Below are 22314 nucleotides of genomic sequence, written 5' to 3'. Positions count from 1 at the left end.
ACGTGGACTTAAGCTTTTACATATTAATTTATTATACACAGTTTTACCAACTGTCATTCACAAATATATGCCAGATAGGGTAAAAAATAGTCTAGTTAAGAGAAAAAATGTTAAATTTTCGAAAATTAATAAAATGTCTAGACTAGCATTTCAAAAGTCACAATTATTAAGTATTTACATTATTTTTATGACAATAGTGTTTTAAGAATAATTTATTGTCTGACAACTAATAACTATTGCATATTGTCAGCATTTTTTATTTTGAAACAAATATGGTGTAATATTCTAACCTTTTTAAAGTTTTAAGCTGTGTCGAAAAATGATAGATTATATATGATTCAATCTAGATGACCATTCGAAAATGCTAGGCCAAAAAACAGTAAGTGCGTTTCAACATGCATGTTAACATGCATGACATGTCACAGATCTCTCTCTTGAGCAGTCTTCTCGATACGAGCTGCAATTTGGCGTAATATGAAAGGAGAGATAATTTGAGTACGCAAACTTTATTGAAAGGCATGAGGATTTCACACATTCCATCACGGTCAGACTGGATTCATTGAGCTCAGTGTCTTCATGTCTCATGTGCGCAGACTAATATTACGTATGTATTGACCAAATCCCGACTAAATCAAATAATCTGTAGGGAGCATAAGGTTCGTTTCTATGGCAATAATAATAATATATATTTCCCTCGTCAGTTAGCAAGGGGGGCGCCTTACAAAAGCTATTGCCTCTACGAAACAGGGAAATGGCGGCCGGTCACGACACTGCTACCAGCATTGCCTGCTATTGTTTGTTTTTATCTGGAAGAATTATGCAATCGTCGGGTGACAAAAACTCCTCGAATGACCGCCGTAAATTCAGAATGGTACACTTAAGCAAAATGGCCACCGGCGCGACGTTAGAAAGTGGACGCCATTTAACATTTCGGTCGAGAGGCTTTGCATGTTTTGTGCTTTGTACGCTTAGCGCACTCGGATACAAAGCTAACTTTAATAAGGCGTAGCTAATTTTAGATGTTTTAATTTTCCGCTACACTAGCTAATTATTTTGTAAAATTTAGAAAAAAATATAAATACAATGTTTAAAATACGTCTTTTATAACATCAAAACTATTAAATATATTATGTTTGATCTGTGGCATATTTTTCTTGAAACTCACTCTTTCGGCTATATTATAAAGCTTGTAAATCTGCATAATTATTATTATCTAAGCTTTTCAGGCGTAATTATAAGTGTCACTCAGTGGGCTCTTATTGTATAAGTAAATATTCATTTTATCACGATCCAAACTTATCATCAAATGCGTAATTATACAATGGTTGTTAAACTTTTATAAAATACTTTTATAAAAACAGTTTATTTTAGATTTTTTTTCCTTAATCAATTTAATCCGATCCTTAAACTACTATACACAAAAATAAGTTTAATTTATATTTTCAATACTCTCCAAAGTGGGGCTTCTACATATTTTAAATAATAAGGGGGGGAAATACCATTTTTTTACAAACCGGAGTCATATACGGCACCATTGAATGAAAAGTATCCAAACGAACTCTTTTTCCGACCAATAGTCATTAGCCATTTACTCAAACTTTTAGCCACGTGCTCTGGATTCAAGCATACATTATGTTGGGGGAAAAAACATGTGATTTTGACTAAGCCACGGGATTCAATCTTGCAACCTGTGTTACCAGTGTGAAGCGTTGTGTCCACTCTCCGCTGAGAGCAATAAAATATTTCATTTACTACTTCAAAATATTCCAATGGAAAAGTTCCATCTTTATTTCAATACTTACGATATATTTCCTGTCATATGTTTTAAAATATCAATTTTAATTACGTTTACAATCAATAAATTGTTAATAGTTACTACGAAGTTTTGTACTAGTGGGGACGTAATGACGTAACGTTCAGTCAAATACAATTTGGTGAAGAATAGTCTTTAAAATTATGTACTATTTATATTCAATTATATGTGTCGTAAAAATTAATATGGACGAATCATCTGGAAAAGAAAATGACACTCACTTTATTGTCGGGTCTGCCGAATGGCATAATTTGTTCTAACGCCATTACAATAAAGGTGATATTGCTATAAATTCCTGATGCTTTTTGTTGGGTCTGCCGAATGGTTCGGTTCGAATGGGTTCGCTCAAATGAACATTGACATTAGAAACACTGCTCTAACGCCATTACAATAAAGGTATAAATTCCCGATGCGTGATATCGCATAATGGAAATTGCGTGACGTCTACCTATACATGCGAATGCGTGAATTTACTTGCTAGCTACTGTATTGAGTGCGTCGTTCATTAATAATGTCATTGGTCGTAAGTCAGTCACCATATTTCTTTAATAGCGCTACTCCTCCTTAATTTAAGTAAAAACAACGTGTATCTCATATTTCAACGTTTAAGAGGTGACTTTTGGTAATTTTTTTGTCTTTGGTATGTTTTGTTAATCTATCATAAAGAACAATGAGAAAGTAATTACAAAAAATATTAGTAATGTTTTCTAAACAAAATAAGTTATAAATACAGAAGATTTTTTATTTAAACTATAATTGATTTACTATATAAGTAGCCTTTAAACATTGTGTATGATATGACATGTTTAATGTTTCCCGATAAATTGTATTCTATGTATATAACTAAATATTATTTTACTGAAATCTGCCACGTATATAATTGTATTATTATGAAAATGCATTCACGTAGCTGTGGCAACAGACCTAGTTTTATATTGGTTTAAAGGCCGTGCCGCCGTAATATATTGTGTATATGCGTATATGTATATTAAATTGAAGTTTAATTCTCCGAATAATGGGTCACGTCCTGTAGCGGGAAAATCGCTACCCCTTATTGGCATATATTAATGCATGTATATTTAACGATAATTGATATCGTCGTAGTTCAAACGGTCGAAAGCTGTTATTGATATTTTAGACACATGACATAAAATATAGAAATACGAATATATAAGAGAATATAATAAATTTCATGGAATTGATTATGGGAAATTGGTACTCTTGTCACTCGTAGAACGTTATTTTCCTGTTATTACAAGATACATTTTATACTCAACTGCGCCATTTATTTCTTGTAGAATATGCTTTAATACTCGTATATACAATATATATATATATATATCCACTAATAATCAGCAAAACATACATCATAATTTTACATAATTACACGAAATATGTTAATAGATACATATCTCAATGTGTCAATCACCTAACCATCGAATGCCAAATAAGTACCGATTTGACTAGGGAGTTATCATTGATAATCAAGCCGCTGTACCAGCCTGTCACATTTAAAATACCTTCAACGTTAAATAAATCTATAAACTTTATAAAATCCTTACATTTTCATGTACGTTTGTTTTATTTCTTTGACTAAAATAGTATATTTAACCCTAATAAAAATAAAATTATTCGATAAACCTACAGATAAATAAAAAAAATACGTTTAAACAAGAGATACTTATTAATAATTTCATCAAATACTACTATCGACCGAGGGTACCTACTTGATAGATTGAGAATATTAATTCTATTTTTTTTAAGTTTTGTACCTACGATTGTAAAGACAATGATGTGTAGTTTTTCAATGTATGGATATAATAGGTTTGCCAAGTAACTAGCATACATTTCTCGTTTAAAAAATCTATACTAAGCCTATTGGTGAGGCGGCCTTAGTTACAGATGAAAAATAAATATGGTTTTATATAAAATTAATTGTTAAAAGAAATTATAAGTAGTAACCTATAAATAGTTTTTTTTAATACTATTTCAAAACCAAATGCCGCCTATTCGACGCTTGCATTTGGACGGTGCTGCTTTACGGTAGCGAATCATGGCACCTTACAAAGGCTCAGAGCAACCGTATACTAGATGCCAGAAGAGAACCTCAACCTGAGTTGCCTGTTCTTCAAACCGACTGGATTCCGGCGTTCTGGAAAGCCGCTAAATACCATATATAGAGTATATACGGCAAAACTACGGGATGCTGGTTTGACCTGGAACGTAGCAATAAAATTGGCGAGTGACAGGGATTCTTAGAGGCGCCGCGTGCTGTCCATATGCTCCAATTAAGGGGCGGATATGGCCGAAGAAGAGAAAATAAATAATTTACCCATCACGAAAGCTTCTTCATTTCATTCACTGATTTATATTAATATAATCTGATCATCTACATATTATTGGTGAAACTGACATTTTAATAGTTCACATTCTACGTAAAGGATAATTAAAAACTAAGACACTGTATGACTATTTATTTTTTTGCTTTGTCATGAAAGTCAATAATCTTCATGTCAAATAATAAAATGTGTAAATTAGAAATTAAATTCTCAGAAAATTTCGATAATTGTGATGAATGTGAAACTCAACAGTATAAAATCAACCGTGTAGATTAAAAAAACGCAAGTTATTTATCTTGAATATTTCAAAGGATTCAGCTCTTGAACTTTATTTAAAATATTTGAAATTCACAAAGACGCGACTTACTTTTTAAAATGACTCCCTTACGTGGTAGGATAAGTAATGGGCGGTGCTTAGTTGGGAAAATGCTAGTGAATATGAAAAGGTTTTCCCCGTAGGTAATTATCACATCCGCTGGCGGGAAAATTTTTGGCCCTATCCAAAACAAAGGGTCCCTCTTTCAAACGAGTCGCGACCTTATGTTTTAATTACTGCTCCCCTTGTTACCTTTTCGAGCACGGCACTGCGATTTTATAAATTAAAACACGTATTTAATTTTAGGAAGTCACCTGTGAATAGGTCATTTAGATAATATTTAGAGAATGTTTTATGTATATTTTTCGTCTTATCTGGACTTATTGTTATTGGATTTATTTGTTCATTTGTTCACTCTTCTTGGTTGTTCTCTCATGGCTGAGGATTACGATTAGTAACTAAAACTGTCCACCTCTTCTCAATCTTTTGCTTATCTCAAGGTAGATTGGAGACTGTCCCGCGTAAGCTTCTTCACTTGAGCACTCCAGCACGCAAAGACTGTCTTTTTCTATGCTTTGCCTTCTATGGTGGCTACTCAAAACCATCAGTATCTAAAGATTACCTGATCACACCAGAAAATATGTCAAAAAAACTGCAGAATGCGTCTCAGACATATTGTCGAGAACAATTTCTTTTTATCTATGTCACCGTACAAAAAATATAGAAAACACTGTTTAAAGTTTACCCAAGCATGATTTTCATAGCAATTGAGATTTCTCGATCTTCCATATTGGTAAATTGTGTCATTGTATTTTTCTAAAAATTTGCACACTTTCTTATTTCTGCTTCACAACCATCTTTTTCACTAATGGTCAATCTCAGATATACAAACTTGTACACTGTTTCTAGTTCTCAAAATATACTCGCTGCGGGTATGAGGTTAGCCCGATCATAAACCATTACTGGTCTTAGGAGGCAGAATTTGTGGCTGCCTTCCTCCGAGTTTTCTTTCATCAGCAGCGATTACTGTAGTATCATCTGCAAATCTCAATTGTTTATTTTTGGCCACTAATTTTTATTCCACCGTGACTGAGGAGATAAAACACATCATTCTAAAAAAAAAGTCTGGAACTGTCGATTGAGATCATTATATTGTATAAAAAGAGGTGCAGCATTCTTAATGCTAGTGTATTGGAGGAAGCCTGAGACAAAAATAGTGGAATTAAGTCTATTTTGGAGGTTTCCAAAATCCATGGTGGGTTTAGCTGTAATTTTGAAGTAAATCATTTAAATAACAAAATATCTTAAATTAATTTTGTTCATTTTTCAAAACGTGTTACAAGTTGCAACATTGACTAGCGAGTAACCATATATGTTTACATATACAGAGTATTTAACCTATCTCTCTATAAAGTTTTCTTTACCATATCGCATATATTTTGCTCTTAACTTTTTTCTTTAAACACTACGGTGCATGGTTGCAGCATCAGTCCCGTGCGGCTCCGTCTCGGGACGGAATGAGCACTTAAAATCACTTCTTTCAGACACGTTTAAAGCGTCATAGAAAGCGGCCGTGCATATCCACGGTTGTGTATATATGACGGGTGGTGGTGGGCACTATTCAGTACCTATATTATTTCTGAGCCGATTCCGGAAACTAGGTATCAATAACCAGCTCATTAGTATATAATATGTATATCTCTAAGTATATTATTATCAGTTTAAGTAGGACCTCATACTTTTTATGTTTTTACAGTAAATCATGCAATTTTTTTCTTTTTTCAATTGGACGGAATTCTCAGTAATAGGCCCTTATTACATGTAAAGCTCGTGCGTGACCGTCCGGCGTCCTCTATCTAAAACATACACTTCCGATCGACAGTTTTCCACCAAAGGCGTATCGAAATGGAGTTATATTTTTAGTAACCACAAAATCTTAATGGCTGTATTTTTTTCAGAAGTAGTCTCGCCTTGTTAGGCTTCTTTATAATTTATTGTTTCTTCTCAGTATAGGCAATATATTATTTAATGATAACGTAAATATTTTTTTTATTATACCTTCTGTCGGTATTTATATTATTTTATGGTACTGTACTTTATAAAGGATGTTTTGCGATATATACACCATTATAGGTTATTATACGTTATATACCAGTAATTTGATATTATTATAAACATCATTCGCATGGTATTTATTTCAATAATAGTAATAAGAAAATTAATATTGTCCAGATAAATGGATTGAAAAACTACAAGTAAATTTCTTTCAACAAGCAGAATCGAAGACACTTTTTTCAGATTACATGTGTATTGCTCTAGTTTACCTTAATTTCAATTTCAATTTATTTATTTTTAACATATTGTGGATATTACAAATTATAAGTTTAAGACGACATAACATGACATTTAGAAACAAAGAAATATAAAACAGTATCACATAAAAATGAGATAGATTAGTATAGAGATATATAGTATGTTATTAAACAGTATAAATGTGTAAATACAAAAAATATAAATTAGATAGGTACAAGGAAGTACGCCGGATGAGTAAAGCAGACCCTATTTTAAGAATTTATAAAACAACGTCCACCTATACTCATCCTCACGCAGGTGGAATATATCAACATCCGAAGCAATTTCGTTGAACATGGTTATCGCCTTCCCAATTAGTATTACCAGTGGCAGGTTGGTTCTGCACCTTGGGAGAATAAACAACTGATGGTCTCTATTTCTAAGGTAGTTATCAGGGACACACAGGTCAACACTGCCCAGAATGGCTTACTATTTTAAAACTTTTTTGATAATTCTGTGGTTCTGCAGTAAATGGTGTTAAGACTTATTTTTACAAAAAATAAATTTTAAATAAAACATGCTGCTATTGTTTAAATATCACAAATTGTAAAATGGTTGGAATAATACATGTTAACATCATATTTAATTTTGAGTAAAACTTATAAATGGCTTGAAAAAATGGGATAAATGTTGTCGCTTTCAAATTCATCGATATTTCTTGAATTATTTTATTTATATTAATGGTAGATATATAACTAAATACGTGATATTTTGTATATATATATACGAGTACATTATAAAGATTTAAATATAAATATTAAGCATTTAAATTTACTTTAGTTAGTTAAATTTCCGAGGATTTTTTACTATTGATAAGACAGGTAAAATATTTTTCCCCGCAACCACAGAATTTAATATACAATTGTTTTTAACTTAAAATTTGAAAAAGTTTGATCCATTTTCACCACCCTCTCAAAACAACACACGGGCACGCCACTGTAAACCATTTTCTTGAGAACCGATATAGCCAGACCTTCGTCCAATGTCAAGGCAGCCAATTGACGAATGAAGGTCTCCACAATTAGGGCTTACCGCGACTCGATGGATGGACGATTGACGTTGTTTGGATAAGACGCACCTTCTTTATTCTGAAGCATCTCAATATTATATCTTCACACGCAATGTCCAGCTAATACTCTAATAGTTTATTTAAGCTTTCAGAAAATTTCATATTATTATCTGAAGTTAATCGACCCTCTTCATGGAAATCGAAAATATATACCTACGGGCTGGGTATGTATTTGCGTTAGAATAACTTTGTATCTTATATTTTCACTAGATTTGTTTAAAGTTTTTTATACACATTTTACACACCAACCATTTAGTTATAAACAATATTTAGTTATAAACAACATTTAGTTAACTAGCATTATCATTCCTTAATAATTTGGTTTACGAACCATGTGATACATCACATACACCAAATCTTGTATAATAATTGATGCGTAATTTATGTCCGAATTTGTTTCATCAGCATTGTATCAGCGTGTACCTACTTGATATAGTGACGTAAATCTCGAGTTTGAATCCCGGGTCTAACAATATTCACCGGTTATTGTCCAATATATGTTTAGACCCATGTATATTATAGGTTAAACAACATAGACCCCTCCAAACAAATCCGCACCGTACGACTACATTTTATGTGAAGCATTAGCTTTTTTTCTATCTAGGAATGTGTCAGGAGCAGATACCCAAGACTATAGGTTAAACAAATATTACATCCATTGATAACCTATGTATTCGTGAAGCGACCAAGATTCATTGTTAATCCAATCGAAACAAAATAGTAATAATAATGTATACTTTGTTTAACATAAATTAAATAAAGCTGTTTTCAAACGCCTGTTTTCTTCTGTATATCACACATAATGTATATCCCTTTTCTGTTTCGGTCTAAAAAGGATAGTTTTCACAATATTTTATGATTGATAGCAGTTTTAAACTACATAAGAAGTGATCTGTTTACTTTATGTATAAGACCTAACAACCTTTCTATATCCTAACATAGTAATATAACGGAAAAATAATCTTATTTATCAGAATTTTCTTTGTCAGTATAATATAATACACTCGTACCTATATGAAAAACTACTTTTACTATGCAACATTAATAATAATATATTTTTAATTATATGCCACTAAAAGCGTAAACCATAAAATATGGATGTAACCTAGAAATTGTATTACACAATTAATCAATGATTTATAACAACATTATTATTCTTAGACCGAAATTCATTCCCAAACATTAAACTCTTTATCACCCTTTTTATGTGTGCTTTCACGGCATAATAATTACTATGATTGTGAGTGATTATGACTGTTTATTTTTCATGCAATCTATGATTTAATTATATAATCAATAGTCATAAATAAAACCTATAAGCTCACATATTAATTTATTTCTAATAATATACTTCAATACTTCATTGAATATTCAAAACGATAAAACGGATTTGTGAAATTTAAAATGTCGTATATTGCTTGAGACTTTTACGGAAACCTATTACCTTTTTTTATATATTTGAGGTATCACTTTATATTCTTCATTTTTATTCCTTCCCTAAAACGTCGACAAAGGAAGTCCACAAGGTTATAACCCAAATAAAAAGATTAAATATTATTTAATTACGTAAAAATATAAATGTAGGTATTAGCATTTTTTCAGGGTCATACAGTTATTTTATTAAACTAGGAAGCAAGATTTTGAAGCTTATATTAGTTTTAGACAAAATACATAACTGTATTATAGTCATATCAGATGCTATTGTCCATTCATTACGAAGAGTTTTCGAAAGATACCTTAGGCATAGAATTTCGGAGAAAACACAACCCTCTATTTTATCAGACTAATGTATGGTTTTCCGCCTTTTCCTTTTCCTAATTTTCTAAACGAAAGAGAAGATAAGGGGGAGTGAATATAATAGTTTTATTTTTTTTGTCCATGCCTTTTATTATTACAGTAGTATAATTCTTATCCAAATGCAGGGTAAGTGCACATGCAACCTTTTTAAACATAGGTTAGTAACTTAAAAATAAAGTCAAAAAAAAGATCATTATTGTTCGAATATATAATTTTTATTGTGAAAACTAAAATTGATAATAAATTTAGGGCACATATCTTATAATCGAATCACCCACGATGGTAGAGCGGTTACCGCGTCGGCTTATAGTGAAGTAGGTCCCGGGTTTGATATCCGGGTCTGGTAAATTCACATGTTATTTGTCAATATGTGTTTGAACTAAGTAAGGACTTAATAGGTTGAACAAGTGGCTAACGTCAATTTCTCATAACAATACAAATCTGTTAATTCAACTCCATTATTATGTGGATGCCCATATTAAAATCTTCTTAGGATCGGACATGGTTCAAAAAAATCCTATTTGGTTAATTTATGATAAATTCAATATTGATATTTATATGATTTCTCATTCTAAGAGTTAGTTTCACAAAACTGAAATACTTATTATTTTAATAGTTTGAACTAACCAAACGACAAAACAAAAATTAGTAAAAATGTACCTATGTCAATCTTAAAATTATCGACGGCTCTCGTGGTGCAGTGGGTAAGGCGCAGGCCTTCCACCCGAGAGCTCTGGGTTCGATTACCGGTCATGACAAAAATATTTATGTGTTTTTCTCAAAGCCTGTGTGTTTGTAATTGTTCAAAATTACTAACAACCACCTTGTACGAAAAAACAAGGACATAGTTATTAATAATTCAAAAAAAAAATCTCAAAATTATTGATGTTACATATGTCAGAGATTGATTATATATTACATACATATTTTCAGATTTGAAAAAAATGTAGGTGACATAGTATTGTATAATATTAAAAATGATTATTCGAATATATTTTAATATATTATCAAGAACTTTACTAGGATTCTTATGTTAGGTTATATTAGGGTCGTTCATAAGATGATTAAATTTCAAGTTAGTCACGATCCTCTTAGATTCTTAGGTTAGGTTAGTTTCACAACCTAACAATAAAATCTTTTTCAATATGAAAACTATCCGAATATATGATATTATTTTGGTATGTGCAAAATAGAGTTTTCACTGTGCATTTTTATAATAACCACTCGTTTTTTATTGTGTGTACAAAACTTTTACCATAATTATACATAGATATAACATGCAAATGCACGTACCTACATACTTACCTTCTTTAAATTTTACAGTGAAAACTTTTAATACAGCCATCTGGGACCTGCAAAACTCGCAACATGGGTTATGCAAAAGTTTTCTCTGCGATTTGATAATATTTATTATTACAATTGAACGGTCTGGTATCCAGATAAACTTTTGCCTTTTTTTTCATCCCGTACCGTATTTCATTTGAAAATGACTTATTACTCACGATTTATGTCCAAAAATAAACAAAACATTCTCTATAAAAATACGTCTAGGCTTAATTTAAAAAAAATGTGAATTTATTGGTGTTGGCAAAAAATACAACTTACTTACATGCTTCACAATATTGAGCTCCAGCTTTCGCACATTGGGAGAGAACAATCCGAGCAGCAGCGCGTAGATCAGTCTTAGGTAGATACTGTAATTTTCCGTGTCCTAAAATTAGTACATTTACAATCCACTGCACCTTACGCCTATGTTAGTATAACATTTAATCGAATCACGCATTTTTCGTTAAAAAATGTGGCGCTAGTTTACAGACATTTAATATTCCAATTAAGTTCAATACACTTTATGAGATGTCCTTATTGATTAAAAATAATTTTTTGTTGAAACTACATAAATATATACAATATTATTGTGTTTATAATCTATCTTCCTACCTATTTTCGTCTGTTTTTCCCTTATATTATAATGGTTTTATTGTGTGTTTTATTAGGAATATTATAGGTTAACTGAAACTACAATATTTATTTTAATATTGTAAATAAACAATATTATACGTTATACTAATACTTCCTTGTATTGGTATGTTGTAGGTACTTACTTATTGATAATTATTGGTGATTTTGATTTTGAAGTAATTTATAGGAATATAAGGGAAAGACCTAGGGATGGCAGGTTATATGAAAGTATGGTGAAGCAGGCAAGTATGGTGAGGCAGGCTGGTAATCAATTTGCGGCAAAATTTCCATGTTAACATTATATTATATGGGTACGTTATAATGACCAAAGTAAATCCTCCGTGATGCACGGGTCAATTGCATCATCTGCGTCACAAAAAAACGCAGCTGAACTGTAAACAAATATTATTTAAAAAATCAGGAAAGTAGTTAACCTATGTTTTGTGTTGTTTTTTTTAAATACAATGTATAATAATTATTATATTTGAGTTTGACTTTGCAATACCTAGTAATACTACCTACTACTAGAGTAGAATAGATAAAATATTGTTAGAGTATTTTGCGGGGTTAATATAATACGCGTTATATAATTCGGTCTATTCGTAGGGTTTAAAAGGATTTTGCGCAAACAACATAATAAATATCGAAAACATTAGTGGGTGAACTCGGATACAGGATGCGATGTAAATAATTATTACAAATAAATCGTTTTTTTATATATTTTCTTAATAAAGTTCTTATAACCTCGTACACATACAGCTCATAATGGCCTTTTTTGTGATTTTACCGAGGCTTTGACTTCGACTCGCTGTCATATTGCCTCTTCTCTTCTAGAAGGGGATCCGTCGATCAGGTCCTCACTCCTATTCTGTTAAATAACTTTATAATTTTGCCTAGCTTTTCCGTCTTACCCACCGCCAGGACACCTTTCAATTCGTCGATATTTTCGTAGATATCTGCAATTCGCAGCTGTACTCTGTGAATTTCATATTTGGGGCATTGCAGTGCTATATACAATGTGTACAATGTCCTCTAAAACATGACATTCATCGCAGAGCTGCGATTCGCTTCTTCTCATAAGGACATCAAATCGTTTGCCCATGGTGTGCCCTATTCTTAGCCTCAGTATTAACTTAAGCTCAAAGAAGACTCTACAAACCAGGGCACCTCTCGTGGTGATGGTAGAATCGACTTACTCCATTTCCCCTTTTCTAATGATGCCCTATGGTGAAAATCTATCCACATACTATGGCACATTTTCTTTATATCCTCATTCCAGTCCAGGTTTTCTGGTATCCACTGATATGGTACCCCTGAATGGCCGGTTTCCGTTGCCAGATCATCTGCCCTTTCATTTCCCTCAATGCCCATGTGCGATGGGATCCATTGAAGGCATAGATCTCCTCTTCTATTTTTCTTGGCGTCGATCTGATCAAGGATGTGGTATGCTATGGTTTTACTGTTATGTGAGCGAGTTGCTGCGGCAAGATGTTGTAAAGCGCTTTTGGAGTCTGTTAAAATAACAGCGGATTGCGCCGAGAAATCATCGCTTAAAGTGTATTTAATTGCTTCGTTTATCGCGATGAGTTCCGCCGACAAGAAAAAATGTGTAATGGACAAACAAGAATACGAGCTAATAAAAACGTGGTAAAATATTGAATAATATAATATATAGATATTATTTATAGTGCATCTGTTCCATGACAAATGTTCATTTGGATTTTAAGTCCACATTTGCAAACAGAATCAATTTAGTTTGGAATATTGATCTACCTCGTACAAATTAGTGCGTTTTAATCAAAATAACATACTATGAGATCACGCGCCGTTACTTCTGATGAAACACATGTAATTTTTCCAGACGTGTGATTAAAAATCATGCCTCACGGCTTTACAAATGGCCGGTTTGGCTTTTGTAGCAGCTATCAGAGTTATTAGATAAAACTATTCGTAAAATATTTAAGACCCTGGTGCGTAGATTGTCAACATTATCTATTATAAGCTTAAAATAATTTAAGTAAATCATTTTAAATGTAAATCCTTGCACCGCAATTGAAGTATACGTCTCTTTTTTTAAACTATCGACAACCAAAAAATATTTCAAATGCTAGCACAGTATTCATTTCATTGTGGTTGGTGTTTGCGTAGATAATCGGTAATCAATATTATATTACTTTGTCCGAAACTATATTTACTACTCCTGTTTATAAAATATGAAAATTTGACAACTGTCAAAGTGTTACGGTGTTCTCTCACCCAGCGTCCAACCTGCGCACGGAATCCATTAGTTATTAGTCACTAGTCAATATTTATCCGAAAATCCGCTGACTGGTGATTGAGCCGATTTATTTAAATAAATATGTACTACTTATCATACGTAGACCCCAATTTTCCAATATTATTTCCCTTTTTTTTGGACACCATGTATGTATTAGTTGTAGTTTACTACGGTCGCGAATTATTATCCGCAGTACATTTTGAGATAGAAATAGACTCTTCTCTATACTGGAAAACCCCCAACATTTTCCCTAATGAAAAAACCTACTCGTAATTGATTAAATTGCCTAGTTATTTCTTGCGGTACAAGGTTACGTCTACTTACGTCCGAAGGTTTCGACGTAAGATGAAGGGTGAAAGATTGTTTTAAGATTATTTTTATCCTTATTTTCACAATTAGTTAGTATAAGGACGTACCAGAGAGTTTTTACTTCAACTATAACACTCGATTGCTATTTCAACACGTGTTTCGTTCTGATAATTGGTAAACATAGTAAAATTATATTCTGTACTTGGGGTGTATTGAAAAATATTGACTACAATCTTACATTTATATAGAGGTTTGTTTGTTCCACATATTATAATATGCCAAGTCTATCATGACGTACGTAGCATAAGTATATTTATAACACTTTTATAATGATATCAATTAAGCTACGTCTTTCATCAGGGGACTCCGCCCCCCCCCCCAACCCCCATTCTATAAGGCCAGACCCTTACCTACCCTTCTCAACACAACAAATATCTAGATAGATCTAGGTAGATCGACAACACATTTTTAAAATATTATTTTGTATAATATGTAAACCGTCCATCAAGAATTCATTAGTAGGTCTCGATAGCGTCAAAAATTATAACACTGTTTGAAGACCGAATTTTTGCAGTACCAAACTGCTTCATTATATTGACGTATTAATTACATACACCGAATTAAATCTCGATAAATAGGTGGAATTGAACGTGACTGAAAAAATTGAAGTTAAATTTTGCAGATTTTTGCTTATCTTTTAATATTTTAGAGCAGATTTATTTTAGAGATGTCATGTCGCAGCAATCGCAAACCAAAAAATCCTGCCTCCCAAAAATTTCCTGGTTTGTTTGTTTGTTCAAAACATAGATTCCTACATAAATTTTAAATATAATTTCAGTACCACAATGTGTACGTTTTCGTGAAAATCAAAAGCTAACAAAGTTAATTTACTAGACAGTTATCGAAAGATGGAAATATACTACATACTTTTTACAATACTCCGGACATATTACTATTTTATTGTATTTTTTAATGACGAATATTATAAATATAGATAATATAATTTGTTTTATTCACTATCACTATAATTATGATTACTATGAAAATGTAGAAAATATTACCATGTCAATAAAATCAAATATTATATTGGCTTAGACAACATGTTCATAATATTATCATTAGCATCTTCATATACCTCATTAATTTTCTCTCTAATTCTATTATATTTCAGAGAAAGTTAAAAAGCTTAGGTAGAATTTACTTTGGAGAAGGTATTTGTACAATCCTAGAATTCCTAGAATCAGAATGATAAACTACTATTTCTCACGATGTGTGTAGTGACCCTTCGTCGCATTTCTGACCTTTCCGTGAATTCCCTTCAGAATTCGATGAATTTCCAGATCAATGATTGAAAATTCATTACTAAACATACTTTCTGATTTTACCAACGTGCTATTTTCACATACTTTCAAACATTAAACTTCGTGGAAAAACGGCATATTACTGGTAATATTAAATTAGTAAGGTATCTTTTTAAATAACAATATTAACAAATATAACATACTTACATTGATTCCTAGATGGCATCAGTATCACTTCAAATTTTAGTTTTAACGTACTTCCACTGTTCAATAAACAAAAAAAAAGTTTAATTAAAATATGTGGTTATTATAGAATTATATATAGAATATATATATAGATATTCTTTTTAACACTACAACAAACATAGAAGCCCAACGATAGTAGTGTAGTTTAACGGTAGTGTATTTAGTAATACTACTACTACTAGTTCACCATGTTCGATCCTTAGAGGATCATAATATTATGGGCCTTCACAGAGTGGAGGTTGTAATAGGGTGTAGAATTAAATAATCATGAACACCCAGGCTTTGAAAAAATCACATAAATATATTATGTCCTCACTGAACTGTCGCTCATCAATATTCTTGGGTGTTCCCATCCTGTAGCTCCACTCTATATACATAAAGATAGTTTTAGTGGCCTTATAGGAAGCCAAAATAAATGAAAATACAGACCAGGTTAAGAGTATCTTAAAATACCAGAAAGCATGCCTTAAACAAACGGCATTTTGAACTAGGAGTCACAGATATTTTTCATTGAGTTTAATTCTGCTTCGACTTTTTGTTTTAGAATAGTGACTATGGTGAGCGCTTCTTTTAAAGTGTTATCTTCAATAATTTGCAACGACACAATATATCTAAAGCTGTTGATACTCTTCATATTTTGCACATCACTGATCAATCTGAATTTAGAATCGAGACAGATGCTCATGGCTGTCAGTACGAACTTGCTTAGAGTATAATATGCTTCATAACTTTGCACTCCGGTTATAGGATATAATATTTGATATTATGATAAAAATATTTTTTTACATATATTATCAATTTATTAAATTAATACGACATATTATATTAATACAAGTGAATATCATTTGATCTAATTTTATGCGAGGTAAGAATACAAATAGACGTATCAGTGTAGTAAAAAGTGCAAAAAACGTGCAAAGTTATAAAACGTATACTGTACTTGAAATTATGATATCTATTGATTTCTACAATAAAATTAACAACGTCTCTTGTTGTATCAAATTGTGAATCAATTTAATTTTTAACCTCTTATACATGAAATAGCCAAATACATCGTTATAAAGTGGTATTTATTATATCAAGTATATTTATAAATACATATTCTTTACCGTTTTTTAAATAATGATAGCATCTATAATATATTTAGAGTAAGAGCACCGTAAATGAAATTTAGAATTATATAGGTAAAATGAATTATTTATGAAGTAAGTACCTAAGTATTATTAGTTTTCATGTCACGTATTTACTTATGAAAGAAAACTTAACCGTATTTCCATTTAGTTATGTTAAACTTCGTGCAAACGTGTTCTTTGTGCAACTTACCCAAATAATCGAGTGCCAAAACTTGCGAGCACTTTATCTTTAATAGTAATACAGCATATAAAATCATAATATTTAGCAAAAACAATGCATACATTTGGGTAGGCCCACCCATTTTTTGTTAAAGTTTAAATCAATATGAATACATAACTCAGTTTATAAATTATTGGATTTGAAGTGAAGAAATCGTAAATGATGTAGGTAATTGCATCCTCAACATGCACTTACTATGCCAACTTGTGATACTAGATCGATATAAGTATAATATGTAGTGTAACCCTGCCCATAATCTACAAATAAAAAAACGATAGTCTTTATTTCCACATACCTACATTCAAAGAGAGATTTAAAAAAAAAGCACATGTTTTTTTAAGTATCTAATCAAAAACTTAGATTAATTTTATAAGTCCCATGGATGATTTATTTGTCATAAAACCATTACATAAAATTCAACATAAAACAAAGAAACAATTAATTGTATCGGATCGACATGCTTTATGTTGTCTTTTGGGCATGTAAAAATTATTTTTCGGGCTGTAAGTCGGGGGGGGCGATGGCTTTCTTTCCCCCTGTTTATGTCAGAATATGAGTACATTTTTTTTTTGAAATAACACAATTCACTAGACGTAAGGCGCTCGCTTGTCATCTAGAGGCTCGGGGTTCAATTTCCGGTGAGGTCATGTGACATTTATGTGATTTTCTAAAGCATGTATGTTTTACAGATACTATTAAACTACTGTTTCATTATCCTTTTTACCCAATGCCATGGCTGTATTCTGTATTAGAAAAAAACGCAAGGATTTAATTTTAAAAGAACTTTTTATATACCACGTTTTTTAACTTTCTATTGAATCATATAAACTTGACAATTCTATGTATTAATAAATACTTTTTTTTGCACTTGATAGAAATATGTACTGAATAAATATTATAGAATACTGAAATGTCATTTTGACATTTCATATTGATTTACATAGTAACGCACGTATATATTAATAAGCAACCAATAATAGTACTTTACTTTTTACGGATTTCTTCCGAAATAACTTTTCATACAAAACAGAATTAACTGAAAATGAATTCAATTCTACTTAAAGATGGCTTAAAGTACGAGGGTGGGTCAATAATTCCTTAGAAAAAATCATTAAAACAGTTTTTATTTTTGTATTTTTTTTTTATTTCTCAACATAATCTCCTTGGAGTTCAATACACTTGGTTAGACGTTTCTCAATTTTTTTTTAAACTGTCAGAAAATTAAGTTTTCGGAAGGTCCTCAAAATAAGCATTTGTCCGATCGATGACTTCTTCATTTGAAAAAAAATGTTATCCACTTAGCCATTTTTTAAAGTTTGGGAAAAGGAAAAAGTCACTGGGGGCTAAATCTGGCGAATACGGTGGGTGGTCGACCAATTCGAACTTCAATTCTTCAATTTTAGCCATTGGTCGTAAACATGTGTGAACACGGGCATTGTCCTAATGAAAGAGGATTTTTTTCCTGTTTAAATGAGGCCGTTTTTCTTCAATTTCGTTTTTTAGCTGGTCCAATAAAGATGTATAATAATCCCCTGTTATTGTTTTTCCTTTTTCCAAATAGTCAACGAAAATAATTCCACGTGCATCCCAAAATACAGTAGCCATAACCTTACCAGCTGATTTTACGGTTTTCGCCTTCTTTAGACATGGTTCGCCTTTCGCAATCCACTGCTTTGACTGTTTTTTTGTCTCGGGAGTATAGTGGTGTATCCATGTTTCATCTACAGTCACAAAGCGACGAAAAAATTCATCCGGATTGCGTTGCATGAGCGACAACAGGGCTTTAGAGACCACCACCCTATTGCGTTTATTGTCGACTGTGAGCAAACGCGGCACCCATCTTGCAGAAATATTTTTCATGCCCAATTTGTCATGTAAAATAGAAACGACGCTCTACCTTTTGAGATCCCTGTAACCTCAATTATCTCACTCAACTTTAATCTTCGGTCACTTAACACCATATCGTGGATTTTATTGATCATTTCTGGTGTAGTCACCTCTACAGGACGTCCTGAGCGTGGTTCATCCTTTGTTGATGTACGACCACGTTTAACTTCATTTAACCAGTTATAAATAGTTGCAAGTGAAGGAGCAGATATGCAGTGAACTAAATCCAACTCATTTTTTATTTCCTTTGCTGTTAACCCTTTTATATTAAAATGTTTAATAACAGCTCTAAACTCAATTTTCTCCATTTTTGTAAACAAGCAATTTTTTTTTTAAATGTACGAAAATAAAAAACAACAACCCGACCAATCTGATTGAAACTTCGCAGCATACTGAATCGGTAGTGCCGCTGCATGAAAACAAACCGCTTACAGTACTAGTCGCGCCACCTGTTGGCTTTTCTAAGGACTTATTGACCCACCCTCGTATTAAAAGAATGCATTGGCATCGTGTCCTGATCTATTCTAAAAGTTTCAAATATCTAGCTAGTCGGGAAGTTAGTTAAAAATCAATTGCAAGATTTGTACTGGATAAACAACCACTGGACAAACAAGAATACGAGCTAAGAAAAACGTGGTAACGTGGTAATAAATACCCTATTTAATCAATATCTAATGATAAACATTTATGTTGGCCCAGTATGTATACTACAAAACAAAAACCTTATTACAGTAGTAAAAGTTCTGTTTAAATCCACGGTATTTTAAAATTCATTTTTCAAAAAAAAATATTTATTTTCTTAGTTTCACTTATATTCAAACATTTGCTTCCACACCGGCGCTTCAAAACAACATATCATTCGAGTTATTCACAGCTAACTTTTCAGAATGAATTTTCAAAAAATAATGTCGATTCAACCGGCAATCCAAATACTTTAACGCCGAAACGTTGAAAGTAATTCAGCAAAAATGTTTTTTTCACATGTCGTTTTGTGTTTAAAATCCGAGAATTTTTGTTGTAACATATTATGTAGTCTTCTAACAATGAGTTTAATTACCTAATTAAAGGGCATTGTGCATTATAAAATACATTGTATACTACGTATGCATATTCAAATAAGAATATGTACTTACCAGTTTGCATCCAGATATAATAATAGCTATGTATCAACATATTGTTATAAATATATTTTTCTTTATTTCCAGATACTGGGCTGTGACGAACATCGACTATATCCATCACCGAACGGCGCGACGTATTGGCCTCATGATTCTCGTAGTATGGGGCGTCTCATTTCTCGTCTGCGTAGCTCCGGTCCTCGGTTGGAAGGATCCCGACTGGGACCGTCGAATCGCCGAAGAATTCCAGTGTATCGTCAGCCAAGACCTCGGATACCAAATCTTTGCAACAGTCTCATCATTCTATCTTCCCCTATTTGTGATTCTCGTACTGTACTGGAGAATATTTCAAACGGCTCGCAAAAGGATCAGAAGGAGGCAACAAGGACAGGGGGCGAAGCCGACTGGACCACAAATGGGAGCACAAGCCGGTGTCATGGCCGCTGCAGGAGGCAGTGGAGGGATAGCTGCAGCAGTCGTGGCTGTTATCGGAAGACCACTTCCTACACTATCTGAAACTACTACAACAACTGCTTTTACGACAGTATCTTCCACTAATACGAGTCCCGAAAAACAGTCGTTTGCCAATGGATTAGAACCTGATCCACCAACAGCAGACTGTGTAAGTTCGTATGCTCCAACGTCTTATCAGCACTATCCTATAAAGCGAAAACCAAAAGACACAGCTGATTCAAAAAGAGAAAGAAAAGCGGCAAAAACCCTTGCAATAATCACTGGCGCTTTTGTGATATGCTGGCTTCCATTTTTTATCTTGGCGATTTTGCTGCCGACGTGTGATTGCACGATAAGTCCATACTTGATGTCGTTTTTCTTGTGGCTGGGCTACTTTAACTCGACGCTAAATCCGATTATTTATACGATATTCAGTCCGGAATTTCGACACGCGTTCAAGCGGCTCTTGTGCGGCAGAAGAGGCGCTTTAAGGAGACGGCGCCATCTTGGAGTTCGGCATTTTCAGTGAACGAAAAATAAACACAGACAATCATCTGTGAATCATGTACATAATCTAACGCAATAGACACAATGCTAGTGTGATTAAGACTAAATTGAAAACTAATCGTGTTTTGTTTTAATCTATGTTATGAAAATAAGTGGTAAGGTTAAGTTAACATAACATAAAAGACAAAAACTAATGGGGATAGTTTAAATATATTATAATTCTACTACAGTAAATGATCAAGGCATGTACTTATATTCAATTTATTATTATTTGTTAAATATACTATTTTCACTTTGGCAACATCGAGCCCTATGATGCCAAATTAGAAAACTGTATTGGTCGCCGTAATCTACAGAATTTATTTGTTAAACCTCACTTCAATACTATAAAATGAAGATTTACCTTATTAAATTTCAAAGAAAATTTTCTAATATTTGATATTTACATATTTTGTTTATGATTATTATTTTAAATAAATATAATTTATATTATAATTAATTAGGTACCAAAAAATATTCGGCTATGTAAATAATAACGTTTTAAAATTTAAGCCATATTTATCATATCAAAATTATATTCCTGTAAATATTACTATACTTATTTTAAATTATAATTAATTAAAAATAATTGTCTCCCCAGATAAAATAATATATCCCTATAATATTTTTGAAAAATGCTATCCGTGAGTTAAAATTTCCACTTGTAAATATAATTATTGGTTAATTTAAAAAAATTATCAATGGGACGTAAGTTGCCATAATTATATTTTACCAAAAATGAAAGCAATCAAACTGCCAACTTCGATATTGTTCTGTAAAATAATATTGTATCGATTTTGTGCGCCGGGCAGTTTCTCCTAGTCGCTGGTTTATATCTCGTACAATATAATAACCTAAAGACCAAATCTTAAAAATAAGAAGAAAATCAGACTTTCGATTCCTCTCGCAATTCGAGAGCAATACATCATACAAGACTTTTGAATGTAAACATTGTAATATACATACATTGTACTTCTAATGATATGGTAATAAAATTGACGTAAAATGAATATGTGCAATTAAACTATGCATAACCTATTCCTAAAAGTATAATATAAAATTATTGAATACTTTGGATCACTATATGAACGTGCCGTCTATATCATATATAATTTCTAAGATACGTCCTAACCTTTACTCAATATACAGTCAAAAATTTTCTTCTTTATTATTTCTCG

General features: G+C 32.1%; 1 protein-coding gene across 1 annotated transcript in view; it reads left to right on the top strand.

The window, feature by feature from the left end:
- LOC147064693 (5-hydroxytryptamine receptor-like) overlaps positions 1–21257 on the top strand; it is a 359129-nt gene extending 337872 nt beyond the window's left edge. Inside the window, exon 3 of the mRNA XM_085958117.1 lies at positions 20225–21257. Coding sequence (XP_085814243.1) covers positions 20225–21119 — 895 coding nt within the window. The 3' untranslated portion in view covers positions 21120–21257. The remainder of the gene's footprint in view (positions 1–20224) is intronic.
- Positions 21258–22314: the final 1057 nt, after the last annotated feature.

The sequence above is a fragment of the Rhyacophila brunnea genome, unplaced genomic scaffold (assembly GCF_057557595.1).
Source record: "Rhyacophila brunnea isolate RB1 unplaced genomic scaffold, BYU_Rbru_1.0 scaffold_7, whole genome shotgun sequence".
Lineage (NCBI taxonomy): Eukaryota > Metazoa > Arthropoda > Insecta > Trichoptera > Rhyacophilidae > Rhyacophila > Rhyacophila brunnea.
This window is presented reverse-complemented; position numbering and strand designations above follow the sequence as displayed.